Below are 14,073 nucleotides of genomic sequence, written 5' to 3'. Positions count from 1 at the left end.
TCTACACCACGGTGAGATTCCACTCATGCCCACTGGAGTGGCTAGAATCAAAAAGCCCACAGTAACGAGTATTAGCAACACAGCAGGGAAATTGGAGCCCTCCTGCGTGATGGTGGAAGTATAAAATGGTGCGGGATCTTTGGACAAGTTTGGCAGTTTTTCAAAATGTTAAACAAAGTTACTCTATGTTTATGGCAATGGTTGCACTTCAGTCCTAGCATATACATGAGAGGACTGAAAATATGTACCCACACAAAACCTGGTACACGAGCGGTCATAACAATGTTCATAATGGCCAAAAAGGGGAAACAACCCAGATGTCCATCAACTGAAAAATGGGGAAGTAAAATATAATATATCCCTGCAATGGACCGTCATTTGGCAATAAAAAGGGAATAAAGTACTATCACATGCTAAACCTTACCAATGAACCTCAAAAACATTATGCCCAGTGAAAGAAATCATTCAAAAGACCACATATTATATGAGTCCATTTATGTGATACGTCCAGTTTGGGTAAAGCTGTAGACAGAAAGTAGATTAGTGATTGCCAAACACTAGGGTGTGAACACAGGTTAGGGAGAAATGGGGAGTGGCCGCAACAGGCATGGGGTTTTCTTTGGGTGGGGGGATTTCCTAAAATCGGGTGGTGGTGACGGGGGTACAGCATCGACTTGTACACTTTAAATGGCCGAGTTCTACCATATGTGATTTTATCTCAATAAACTATTACATATTTGACAGGAAATGTTAGACTATCATTTCAAAAGTTCATTTAAACAACACTTCGTAAGCTCTTATTCTGCACCACTTGACCCTTTCACGGTTCTCAAAGTGCCCTAATGACAGCCGTGGTCAAGGAGAGGAGGGGAGAGAGAAGGGTGGTGCTATTTGCAAATATGGATCACTTCTAGTTTTAGGATCATCTGAGGAAACCTCTAAAAATAGGCTTTTTAATGGAGCTATGTTTGTTTTCTTCCTAAAGTATTTACTAAACATGAATAAAAGGGAAAGAAATGTGAAGCTACTTACTGGGAGGTCAGGGATTCATGCCTTCACATCAGATACAAATTGAAGGCTACAGAAAGCCTGAGTTGTGAATTATAAAAAGTTCCCAGTATATTCTTTTTCATAAGTTTGTGACAGTTGCCTTCATCTTCCTAGAACAGTGTTTTCTCAGTAGAGCTCAGTAGATGCTTTTTTAAATGAAATGTATGGCTGAATGATGTCCAAGACTTTAAGGAATTTAATAATAAAGGTGGTCCCTCAGGTGTCTCATTTGGACTTCATATGAAGGACTCTTTGGGATGAGAAAAAGGACAAACAAATTGGGCAATGAGGGGGTGATAAAGTAGGTGTTTTTACCTTTCATATAACGTAGAAGAGTCCTATAAAAGAGAAATGAAATTGGCTAAGGTTTTTTTTTTCAAGTGATTTATAGTTTACTAATTTAAATTCTGCTTCATAGTATTAGATTCTCTCTAATGTGCTTTCTTTCATGATTTCTTCTACTTATATAGACTGTCTTGAAAGTTTGACTTTGAGGGCCATCTTCATTGTGTATTTTCACTCTCAAACCCATTTCTCATTTTGGTACAGATATGGAAAAATCCCACTTTACTCGAGATCCATCACAGCTGAAAGGCATCCTTATTCGAGCATCATTGAAGAAAAGCACAATGGGATTTGGTTTTACCATTATTGGTGGAGATAGACCTGATGAGTTCCTACAAGTGAAAAATGTGCTGAAAGATGGTCCTGCAGCTCAGGATGGGAAAATTGCACCAGGTAGCAAATTTTTCAGAATTATTTGAAGAGTAATGATACTGTCAACAAAAACTATAGTGAAAAGGTTTTGTTTATACATACATTTATAAAACTTACATATAATAAATATATTTTGCATATGTTCTAACTACATGTGTATACTACATATATATATAGTTGAGAGAGAGAGAAAACTAAATTATACAACAGGGTAGGAAGATTCCTGTATGAAAATAGTTTATCCTTTAAGTACGTAGTAATTTTGAGAGAGGGCCATTTTTTACAAGTAAGTGCAAACTTGGAAAAAACATATGAAATGTATTAATTTTTTGGAGTAATTTGTATCACCTTGAGACAGCTCTTTGGGCTAAGATAAAGATTTGTTAATCATCTCAGAAAACTGGTTGTTTTTCTTTGATGATGTAGGGTGCTTTTGGAACTATTTAATATTTACCTGTAATCTTTGGGGAAAATGATCCATTGTGATGTTTATAGTGATTATCAAACAAATGATGTCCCACAAATTTTCCCAAGTTTTGTTTTGTTTTGTTTTTGCTTCCTCAGTCTTATTGGTTGTTAGTAAAATTAAACTCCCATGTTAAGAATTACGGACATGAAATTACCGTTTTTACAGGGCTGTGTAAATTTGTCTTTTGTATAGTTTTCCCCAAGTCTTTACTTGGTAATTGTCAGATATTTTTATATGGCTGGCAGTTTTTATGGCTGAGGGGGTTAGAGGAAGTTCAAGACCAGTTACAATTGTGGGGGGGGTGTAAGCACCTTTTTCCAGAAAGATTTTACTGTGTCACTGAGGTTGTTTCTTGTGCCGTTTTGCTGGACTTTTCTGATATTTCATATACCATGCAAGTGAGTCCCCTGTTTGGACAGTTCAGTTGTCATAGGACTTTTGATGGCATATATCAACTTATTTTCAATTAGGATATGACATCTCTCATATTCTGCTTTCCCATTTAAGTGACAGAGACTTAAAACAAGAAAACTTAAAATAATCAAAAGTTATATTTATAAGGAAAATTATTTTCGCTCTTGATTTATGAGAGTAACAAACTCTAGAGATTAAAGTTAACAGTAAAAATTTTTAAGCTTTCAGTCTTGACTTCTGTAATATTTTGTCCACAAAACATTTTGTAGCTCTTGTGTATGCTGTTTCATAATATAGATGCAGATATGTCTAAAACTGATGTCTAATTTGCATAGCAATACAATACTTCCTGTGAACATTCTGGAAACTTTTACCAGGGGAGGAACGTCAGAACTTTGTTTCTTATTAGTCTAATTATTTCTGTGTCTTCATAGATTATGAAACAAGTTTCTGCACACTCACATTTGTTTTTAAATACCATTCGTGTTGATGTTTCAAAGCCTACGTGCAATCAAGACAAATTAAAGCATCTTTACTTGGCAAATAACCTTTTAAATCATCACATTCAAATAAAAACAGCAAATGGATGAGACATTAGAGGACAGATTTTAAAAGTTAAGGCTACATTAAAAAAAACCTCCCTGCTGATGAATGTCAAGTAGCAATGATTCTGGAACAAAGTGGTCGGAGTAATGTATATCAGGAAAGCAAAACCGAATTTTACAAGAATTAGTTTAGCTGACTTTTCGGTGTTTTAAATAATACGTTCTTCACTTGTGTTGAGTTTTCTTGTCGCATGTTTCTCCTTTTGAAGTCTGAGTACAATAAATTGAAAATCTCTATGAAAAGAAGGGATGCTAAAGGCAAAGTGATTCATAACTTTACATTATTCTCCTCTTCAGGCCTACAGTATTCAAACTAGGAAGAATTTGTAAGCACCTTGTAATTAATGGCCTCTTAAAATGAAGAAATAAGGTGGTATTTAAAGATCGCCTGTTTGTATGAGTAGCTGATGGAATTATTTCCTCCTCTTCCACGTGCTGAATATCTACTCCATGCCTAGCTTTGTGTGACTGCTTAGGTATGACTCAGAGGATATACTAACAGTGACAGTGTGAATCTACAGTTATTTTCCAAATGATTCCCTTGAGCTTGAGGTCATAACTCTGCTGCAGAGATAATTAAGGTTTTATACATTTGTATTCTTTTTAGAGAAGAACCACAGAAGGGAGAATGACGTACGTGTCTGTGTTCAAAATCTGTCTTTTCAGCAGTTAATGAATAGCAAGAGGGTTCCAGAATTCAGATTTAGATGATAAATTGATTATTGTTCCTCCTCCAACAGAAAATTAACTTACTTTGGTGGCTTTAATGTTTTGAACACAATTGTGTCTTCGCAGGTGATGTTATTGTAGATATCAATGGCAACTGTGTCCTTGGTCACACTCATGCAGATGTTGTCCAGATGTTTCAATTGGTACCTGTCAATCAGTATGTAAACCTCACTTTATGTCGTGGGTATCCACTCCCTGACGACAATGAAGATCCTGTTGTGGACATTGTTGCTGCTACGCCTGTCATCAACGGACAGTCATTAACCAAGGGAGAGACTTGTGTGAATACTCAGGATTTTAAGTCAGGAGCAGTGGTTCTGGACCAGAATGGAAAACCGGGACATGCCTTGATCAGTGACCGTCTCAATGGACCATCAGACCCGAGCGAGCAGAGAGCATCGATGGCATCATCAGGCAGCTCCCAGCCTGAACTAGTGACTATCCCTCTGATTAAGGGCCCTAAAGGCTTTGGGTTTGCAATTGCTGACAGCCCAACAGGACAGAAGGTCAAAATGATATTGGATAGTCAGTGGTGTCAAGGCCTACAGAAGGGGGATATAATTAAGGAAATTTACCATCAAAATGTGCAGAATTTAACACATCTCCAAGTGGTAGAGGTGCTAAAGCAGTTTCCAGTAGGTGCAGATGTACCATTGCTTATCTTGAGAGGAGGTGAGTAAAAGCACAAGGAAAACGCTTCATTGTTCATGCATTTATATCTGTTAATCGTCCTTCCTTCCAGGGCAGAATCCCTCTTTTCCCAGCCGACTTAACTGGTAATTAGTGTGCATTTTCCTTAAGGTTCCGTCTGCCTGCTTCCGTAAGCAGTATCTTCAGCAGTTTTTCCAGTTATTAGTGGTTTCATTCGTGTCCGTGATGGATTTTCTTCCCTCCGTATTCTCTTTAAAATCTGATTTACGGCTTTCGTGATGAGAGAGAGTCGCAGCATTATGCTGCTTCAAATGAAACGTGTCCTCTTCATTGCATCTTCTCTGTTGATGACAGTAATAGAAATAGACGCTTTCAACCAGTGGTACTTCATCTGGACCTCTGTAATGTACCGAAGATGTTTTCAAAGAGCTAGCGTCTCTGTGAATACGCAAAATGTTGGATGGTGTATTAATCTGTTCTGTAAAAGCAATCATGATAGCTGGTGCTCATAAGGCTTTTATCTTAAGCTTTAGTATCTGTCCGTAAATGTTAATTAAATCCCACAGTACTCATGTGAGAGAAATATAATTTTTATTTTCCAAGGTCATCAGCTGACTTGAACTGCTCGCAGACATAAATCCAGTTCCGAGGACTAATCATAAAGTTGGATTTTGATGGGCTTTCGTAAATCCATACCTATGAACGACTAGTATTTGAAAGAATAAAATTTAGCCCTTCGCACTTTTCTCTCTGGCTTTTAGTTTTCATTTTTGAGGCAAATGAGCAGTTGAACTTCATTGGGATGTTTTTCACTGTTCTCATTTCTTTGAACTATTTTTGTTTCTTCTCTGGGTGATACTGTAGAATGTGCTCAGAGCTGGGGGAAGATCCCCCTGTGAGTGCTGGAGAGTTATCCAGGGTTCCAACAAATACAACAAAGAAACCAGGGTTTGGTGTCAGATAGGACTGATGTCAATTTCCTCCCTTGCTACGTGTTGGTTCTGTGCTATAAGGAAGTAATATAATTTATTTGAGTCTTTGTTTACCTGATCTATAGTAACATTTATGCCTAGGATTGTCATAAAAATGAAATGAGATAATATATGTACAATGCCTGGCACATAGAGGGCGTTGGCCATAGAATTTACTAGCCCACTAAAAGTTGAAGCTAGTTTTATCATAGACATGAGCAGTACTTGTGATCTGGGAATGCTTCTTCTGTTTTTAAAATTTGGCTCATTTTTTTTTAAGGTCCTCCTTCACCAACTAAAACTGCCAAGATGGTGAGTATACAGTGGTCCTCAAATCCTTCTTCCCAACACAGCAAAAGAGATGCCACGTTCCCCAACGTTAAGAGCAGCCCTCTGTGGTGGTGATTATCGACTGGGAGAAGTGAGGAGGCATTCTGCCCTGGGCTTGTATCAGAAGCTCTGGGGAAGCGTGTGAGTTAGAGAGGAGGTGTGCTTTCCCGGGGAAGTATTTCTATTGAAGGAAAACTCGAGGCCCACACCCCCAACAGCCCTGTCCTCTAAATGGTGAAACGTGAACACAATGAAGTGCCTACTTAGGGGTCCTTCTGTTCTCTTTGTGTCTCAGAGGAGCAAGGGTAAGGAGGGGCTGAATGTTAGGGCAGAGAATAAAAACTGTTGCTTCTTCCCTGATGCCCAAAGAGAAGTGGGAGGTTCATGTCATTTCACGGGGACCATAAATACCCACGTTGAGAGAACCTTCTTACAATGGACTAAACAAGACTTTCTAGAGTAATTGGGGCCTCGGTGCCCAATCTGCCTGTTATCAAAGTGAAAGGCTGTCAGACTTGAAACAGCATTTTCTTTGGCGTTCTTCTGAATAACTGAGTAGCCTATTTAAGGACCTGTATCGCAAATAAGACCTAAAAAAGGGCACGGCAAACAGTGCCAGGAAAGAAAATGTGCTAGGTGCAGACATGTAGCTGCCAGAATACGCACAATTATATGGGTGTGGATATAAAGACAATTACGTATTAAAACCTAATTTAGTTCTGGTTTGCTTGATTGGGAGCCTGTCATCTCCCAATGAAAGATGGTCTTCCTTAACCAGAAAGCACAGGCTTAAAGGAAGGACCATCAGATAGAAAATGCATTAATGCTAGTCCACCGGATAGGACCCTCTACAAATTTGCTGTTTCATGGATCAAAAGGACAGAAACATTCTGCATTTTTATAGACTGTACCACTTAACAGCCAGTGTGAACAGAAATGCTTTCTGCCTATTTAGTTAAAATTGCACTGTGTTCTCCTAGGTTCCTCTGGTTCCCCTAGTCATTGTTTTTAACTTCTGTGCTGCCAGTCTGTTTCATAATAGACGCCAAGAGCAGCCAGGGTGACCCCAAAGCTTTCTAACTGATGACCTTGTGCCTGCTCTGAGAGAATCCTGGGACGTGTGGGGGAGGGGGGAGGAGGCCGCCCTCCTCTTCTTGCCGTCCGACCGGGTCTGGATCAGTGAAGGGTGCCCCCGGGAACAACACTCGTAGCGACTGTCCTCATACCACTCCCTCATAAGCTGCCCCCGGTGCTCCATCCTCCTCAGCATTATTTTTTCGCAAACATCTATAATCTCCCCCTTGCCCCTCTTCCCCCCCCCCCGCCCCCCGCAAGCGATAATTCGGAATAACAGCTGTTCTCAAAACCATATTTATTTTCTTCGGCTGTGTATTGGATCTCATCTTTAAAATTTTATTGAATCATTTTGCCTGGCTGTTATTCTGGGAAAGTTTTGTCAGATTGGAAAAAACAGGAAAACATGCTCCCGTTTTCCCTTGCTGGATTGCCTGGCGTGGTGCGTTTCTCCTTCACGTATTTGAATCGGCCACGCAGGGGATTCGTAGTGTCCTCTTTGTAACCCGAGTTAGAGTTAACACTTCCTATTCCATTTTCTCAGAAAGCATGGTATCTCAGACATCTTCACGGGGAATTAAATGGAGGGAGTGGGGGCGGTGGGGCCGATCCAGACCTTAACGAAGGTCCTCCCTCCCGCCCAGCAGTGCTGCGTTGTGTCCCTGTGTCCATCTTCTCAAAGTCAGCTTGTGTCTTGGTGGTGGAGAAAAGGGCAAGGTCATGTAAACGTAGGACTAATGCAGGCCCTTCCGTTGACATCATTATAAACTTTTTCTAAGTTAAGTAAAATATGTTTTAACCAAGCACACACAGCTATGCAGGTGAATTCTGACAAGACTGCAAATATGCTGTGGCTTTGACCCTGCCACCTGCTCACCTATAATCAGTTGACATACCCGGGTCACACAATAGTTTGATGAACTAATCAACCATCTGGTTTTAAACACATACTAAGTAAGGCCCTTTTCCATTTCAGAAAACAGATAAAAAGGAAAATTCAGGAAGTTTGGAGGCCATAAATGAGCCCATTCCCCAGCCTATGCCTTTTCCACCCAGCATTATCAGGTCAGGATCCCTGAAATTGGATCCTTCTGAGGTCTACCTGAAATCTAAGACTTTATATGAAGATAAACGTAAGTAGTTGTGGAATATTTCAGGAGAGCATGCGACAAAATAAATTTGAATTTTCTAAAAAACTGGGACCTTCCCAAACCATATTGAAAAGTTATTCCTTCATCCCCATGTTCATATGACTCTGGGTTTCTTCCATTTGTATTCAACACTCATTCACTCACTTTTTTCCAAAACCAGGGACTAAGTGCCTACGATCTACCTAACACACAGTAGGTGATGGGAATACAGAGATAAACAGGGTCCATAGACTGTGCAACCAAAAATGATAATTAAACCTACATGGAAAATAAATAAGTACAAACCAGCCTCACACGGATCTGAAGAAGGAAACAATCAATTTTACCACTGTGGGTAGTAGGAAGTGTCAGATACTGCTTCAGATAGGAGGTTAAGCCTGAAACAAGTCTTCAAAGACAGAGAGGTGTTCATGAGGCAGATGAAAAGGGAAAGGAAGCAGGAGCAACCTTTGCACATTGACCTTGCATGGCCTGGGTCCTGCCAGTGGCCTGGTTTGGCTGGGTGCAGCTGGCACGGGAGAGCAGAGGGGAGCAGGAACAGGTTGGGGAGGACGGAGTCGACCATTCCAAGGGAGCTGGAGTCCATCACAGAAACGATAGAGAGCCACGGAATAGTTTCACTGCCGGGATGATCATCGTGGACTTGTGTTTCAAAGAGATGTCCCTGGCAGGAGTATGAGGGGTGGTGAATCAGAGCGTGTGCAGCCTATGGAGGAAACCGGGGTAGACGAGGTCAGAGGAATCCAGCTGAGAGGGGTGCGCAGAGAGAGTACATAAGGCAGAAGTTCATTTTTGTGCTGATTTACTTAAAATGATAAATCGTTTCCAAAGTAAAATTACAGATTAAGTAGGTTTAATTTTTTTAATTTGTTTTTAAGAAGCAGATCTAAATCTACCTTAGAAATGATGTACACAGGTGGAAATATCGTATATAATTGACTTCATAATAATTTAACCAACTGTAAGTCTTTATCCTGAATAGGCCCAGGCCGTATTTAGAAAGATGAAAACCAGATGTAAGCACAGCACAGCAAAGCAATAATTTAAATTAGTATAACTATGGAGAATCCTTTTCTTCTGACTTCCCATTCATAGCCTTATACATTCTTAGTATTAATATGAACTCCTCAGTCCCTTTGGGCCTTCCATATAAAGTAACTGAGTTGGGCTCAAGAGTTTTATCTCTAAAGTTCTGTAATTCTGATAGAAATTATTTCTCAAAAGAGACTGCTTCTAAGGAACATTATCAAGATTTACCCCATGCAGTATCTCTGTTTTTATATAGTTCCCCGACATATTTCTAGAAAACACTTCTTACTTTGTGAATAACACGAATATTTTCTTGACAATCAAATTATTTTAGTCATGAAGTAGATTTCCCTGACTTAATATTCTGGTGAATGGGACCTACCCTTTGGGGGCAGAATAGCGTGAGTTAAGAGCCTGGACCCTAGAAATCAAGCTAAGTCGAGATCTCAGCTGTGCCATTTATTTGCTGACACTAGGCCACGTACCTAGGCCTCAGTTTTCCCAGCCAGAAAATGGGGCTGATAATAGGTATTAGCAGTCATTTTCTTTTAAAATAATATCATTTTGCACCATTAGGCTAAGTGAATATGGGATGCTTTTCTGAAACAACGGTATTAGTTCAGGAGTAGAATTAAGGCATTTTATGGGCTCTCTTTTCCTAGGATTTGCCCAGATGTTAATGTACATAATTTGCACCTCTCAAACATCAAACTTAAATTGGATGATGCTGAATTTAATATCATAACATTGATTTGGAAGGCATTAGGGCTTAATGGCAGAGTAAAGCTGAGTACATGGAAGGTAGGGGTAAATGTTCCCAAGCTATCTCGATGCACAGTTTTCTTTAGAGCTGGAAAAAAATACTTATGATTGATTTTTTTTTTTTTTTTGCAATAGTGGTATGCTCTTGTGTAAGTTTTCACATACCAGAAAGTTCTGAGGTTACAATTTATTGAACTCTATCATAGTATCCTACTACATAAGTGCATTGTTTTATTTTAACCTTTTTAAAATAAATACAAGTATTTCATTTTCTTAATTTTTATATTTTCTGGTTTTCCTTAGCACCAAACACCAAAGACTTGGATGTTTTTCTTCGGAAGCAGGAGTCGGGGTTTGGCTTCCGGGTACTGGGAGGCGAGGGGCCGGACCAGTCTGTAAGTTCAGATATTTTGGAATTTGGCCGTTCCTATGAATCTTTAAGTAGCTGTTTGGAAGAGTATAGTGTTTGCTTTATTTGACTTTTTTAGATAAGATTTTGGTTTTCTCTAACCGTGTCATTAACGTGAGGAGGAACTGCATTTTTCTTAGTGTCATGGTTTCTCAGGGACCTTGGTGTGGCTGAGGCAAGAACTGAATATGTCAGCTGGAAATTGGGCAGTAATTAATTTCTGTATTCCACTATGTGCTGCAGTTCATTATTTTCAATTTTTATTTCCCCCTGCCTCTGTTAAACAAAATTTAAGACCTTTGCCTTCTCTCAGAAACCTATAATCTAGCATCCTGTTTGCCACAATCAGTCTGTCCTTTGAATGAATACTGTGTAAACAGTTGGCCTGAGGCTGCGTACATCATATCACCTGCCCTCATTAGTGGGTTGACATTTTCAAGCTCAGTACCTTGCATACCATTCCATCCGCTCTACGTATAAAACTAGGGAAAAATAAAATAAGTCGTGTTTCTGTCCAGAAAGCAGAAGGGTTATGTTTATAAAGCCTTTAAAACCTAGAACTTTATTTTTTTTATTTTTATTTTTTAACGTTTATTTATTTTTGAGACAGAGACAGAGCATGAATGGGGGGAGGGTCAGAGAGAGGGAGACACAGAATCTGAAACAGGCTCCGGGCTCTGAGCTGTCAGCACAGGGGCCCGATGCGGGGCTCGAACTCACGGACCGCGAGATCGTGACCTGAGCCGAAGTCGGCGCTCAACCGACTGAGCCACCCAGGCGCCCCAAAACCTAGAACTTTAGACACGATTCTCACCTAAAGTTTAGAGAACAAATGTAATGGGTTCTGTTTTTTTAAGTTTGGCCCTTAGTTTGAATGACAAAGAAGTAATGTGCTTTGTGGAGTTTGAGAACAGATTTATGTTTTTTCTGTATAATGTAAGAAAGACATTCTTACTGTGCTTGGAAGTTAGGTGAGGAACAATAATCTTTTAAAATGACATGCTTCTTTCCATTTCTGGATAGAACATTTGATTTATATATTATAAGCGTGTCCTAATTAGTCATATTGGTTATAGTTAATCACCAGAGACAAAGCTTAAGGCAGGTCAACCTATATAGGGCAGATATACCTTGATTGTTCTTGGTGGAAGATGTGATTTGATTTTAATGGTTCCTATTTTGTTAATACCCATAGAGTTGATTAAGATATTTTAAGAATTTGTCTCAAACAACTTGGGACAAATCTTTTTCTTAAATGTCAGGTGTTAACAGCTCTGAAACTAGCCTAATAATTCAGGATTTTAATTGCCGGCAAGCAAAATGAGCCAAATCTATTTACCTAGATGTAAGTAGACCTCAGACCACTCTGTTCCCTAAGATATTTACTGCTTTGAGACTTAGGAATAAGAAATGTTTCTCTGCTGTATATACTGAATTTGTATTGATCACCATATGTGATGGGGATATCTTAAGAATGATCCCAGTTGCTGTGAACAGCGTGTAGAAAATCTTAGCTAATGGCATTCAATATCCTTTTTTTTTTTCTTTCTTTTTTTTTTTTTTTTTTTTTACTTTTTAGGAGCTACTCTGCACGAGTGCATTTTCTGAGTTTAATGTATTTGTTTTGTTGTATTGATGGAACTGATAGTGGTACTTTTTAAGTTATTAAACACCTTTGCATTTTCTATCTTGTTTTTATTCAACCCCAAAGATCGAGAAGAGATCATGTAGTGTGGTTATCTGAAGTGCCATTTTGTAGAATGGTCACTTTCTAAGATAACCCCCTTCTATAAATGTTCATAGTTGAACTGCAAAAATATGTTGGTTTGCATAGTACTGAGTCAGGAAGTCCTTAACATAGCTATTGAGGATCGTAGTAGCTCTTAGTTGACTGTAGAGACCAACCTACACTTTGTTATCTTATCAGATATACATTGGGGCCATCATTCCTCTGGGCGCAGCTGAGAAAGATGGCCGGCTCCGTGCAGCTGATGAACTGATGTGCATCGATGGGATTCCTGTTAAAGGGAAGTCACACAAACAAGTCTTAGACCTCATGACGACGGCTGCTCGAAATGGCCACGTGCTATTAACCGTCAGAAGAAAGATCTTCTATGGTGGTATGTGAACCTCTTCCTGCTCTGATAGGTTCAAAAAGAAACAAAGAGACTTAGCCTATTTTCTATGTAGTTCTGCAGGTTCCTTTATTAGGTTTAATACTGTCTGAGATAATCCATTTAGTATGATCCAGGGCCTCATTGTGGAAGGCCATGTAAGGTCAAAAGGATCCAGAAAGACTATTATCAAAAAACAAATAAATTTTGGGCCTCCGTATTGAGATTATGTTAATGTGTTGGCAGATTTTGCCAACGTGGTATTGTAGATGGGAGCACCGGGTTAAATCTGTTCTCTTAGATACAGTGTTTTAGTCATACCAAGATATCCCATTAGCTGAATGTCAAAAGATTTTGGATCCTGATGAATTCCTAAATATTCAGAGGATAGAATGCTTCTACTTGAGAAGTTATAATATAATGTAATTTAACATTAAAAAACATTTATTGAGTTGCTTACTATATCTCAGACCTATGGATTCTTTTAATTAGTCTATATAACACTGTGATGTAAATACTGTCATTATTCAGTTTTAGAATTACCCACAGAAAGGTTGGGAGACACATAGCTGGTGAACAGTAGGGCCAGGATTAAGACAGGAGTTTAAGTATAGAGTCTGGGGTCTAAACCATGATACGAGGCTCTAAGTGCATTTTTCTCATCAATAGCTTTGTGAATATCACGTCGGAATTTTGAGAAGTGAATTCTTGCCACTTTTTAAAATTTTAAAAAGACTACCCGGTAGCATAAGAATGTAAGCCTCGTAGAGGTAGGGATATTTATCCATTTAGTTAACTGCTGTATCCCCAGCACATAAAAGAGTGCCTTCCCGGCAGAGTAGACATCAGTGAATGATTGTTGACTTGATGAATATTTGCTTTACTCTTAAAAAATGAGGCACTGTGGTTTTGATTGCAACATCCAAGGTAAAGGCCTGTTTTCATAAACATCGGACATTTAGAGAGGCACACAGGTTTTCATGCAGTGTTGCAGTGATGCTGGAGTCAGAACAGAACCACATGTAGTAAAAAATGTGATGTTGTAGGAGAGGTTGGCTCTGTCCTGGGAAGCCTCATGAAGACGTTTTATAGTGGTTTGATATTACTGGAGGCGTTTAGCTAATTCATTGTAACCATACATTATGCAACAAAAACAAAAACAAACCAAAAGCCCCTTTATGTTTCATTAATGATTGGACGTTCGTGGCACTTTGCTGAAATTCTAAAACGTCATCTCTGAATCATGTAGATTTTGAGGCAGAAGAGCCCTTATAAATGGATAGTCCTTAATGGCAGTGTCTCGTGGTGATGGTTAATGATGGTTTGTATCAAATTATGGCACAAAATTTGCCCTTTTTTTATTTTTATTTTTTTTAATTTTTTTTAACATTTATTTTTGAGACAGAGAGAGACAGAGCATGAACGGGGAAGGGTCAGAGAGAGGGAGACACAGAATCCGAAACAGGCTCCAGGCTCTGATCTGTCAGCACAGAGCCCGACGCAGGGCTCGAACTCACGGACCATGAGATCATGACCTGAGCCGAAGTCAGCCGCTTAACCGACTGAGCCACCCAGGCGCCCCTGCCCTTTTTTAAATC

At 39.3% G+C, this 14,073-nt stretch overlaps 1 protein-coding gene across 3 annotated transcripts in view; it reads left to right on the top strand.

Annotated features, from left to right (window-relative positions):
- The window catches only part of MAGI3 (membrane associated guanylate kinase, WW and PDZ domain containing 3), a 251,668-nt gene that overhangs the window by 210,830 nt on the left and 26,765 nt on the right, over positions 1-14,073 (top strand). For all 3 annotated transcript variants that reach the window (XM_058716161.1, XM_058716160.1, XM_058716162.1), the window contains exons 9-14: positions 1,600-1,788; positions 4,051-4,656; positions 5,887-5,918; positions 7,987-8,143; positions 10,256-10,347; positions 12,289-12,481. In XM_058716161.1, the coding sequence (XP_058572144.1) occupies positions 1,600-1,788; positions 4,051-4,656; positions 5,887-5,918; positions 7,987-8,143; positions 10,256-10,347; positions 12,289-12,481 (1,269 nt within the window). The remainder of the gene's footprint in view (positions 1-1,599; positions 1,789-4,050; positions 4,657-5,886; positions 5,919-7,986; positions 8,144-10,255; positions 10,348-12,288; positions 12,482-14,073) is intronic.

Source organism: Neofelis nebulosa, chromosome 2 (genome assembly GCF_028018385.1).
Source record: "Neofelis nebulosa isolate mNeoNeb1 chromosome 2, mNeoNeb1.pri, whole genome shotgun sequence".
Taxonomy (NCBI): Eukaryota; Metazoa; Chordata; class Mammalia; order Carnivora; family Felidae; genus Neofelis; species Neofelis nebulosa.
Note: the sequence above shows the minus strand (reverse complement) of the source record. Positions and strands in the feature narration are given on the sequence as shown.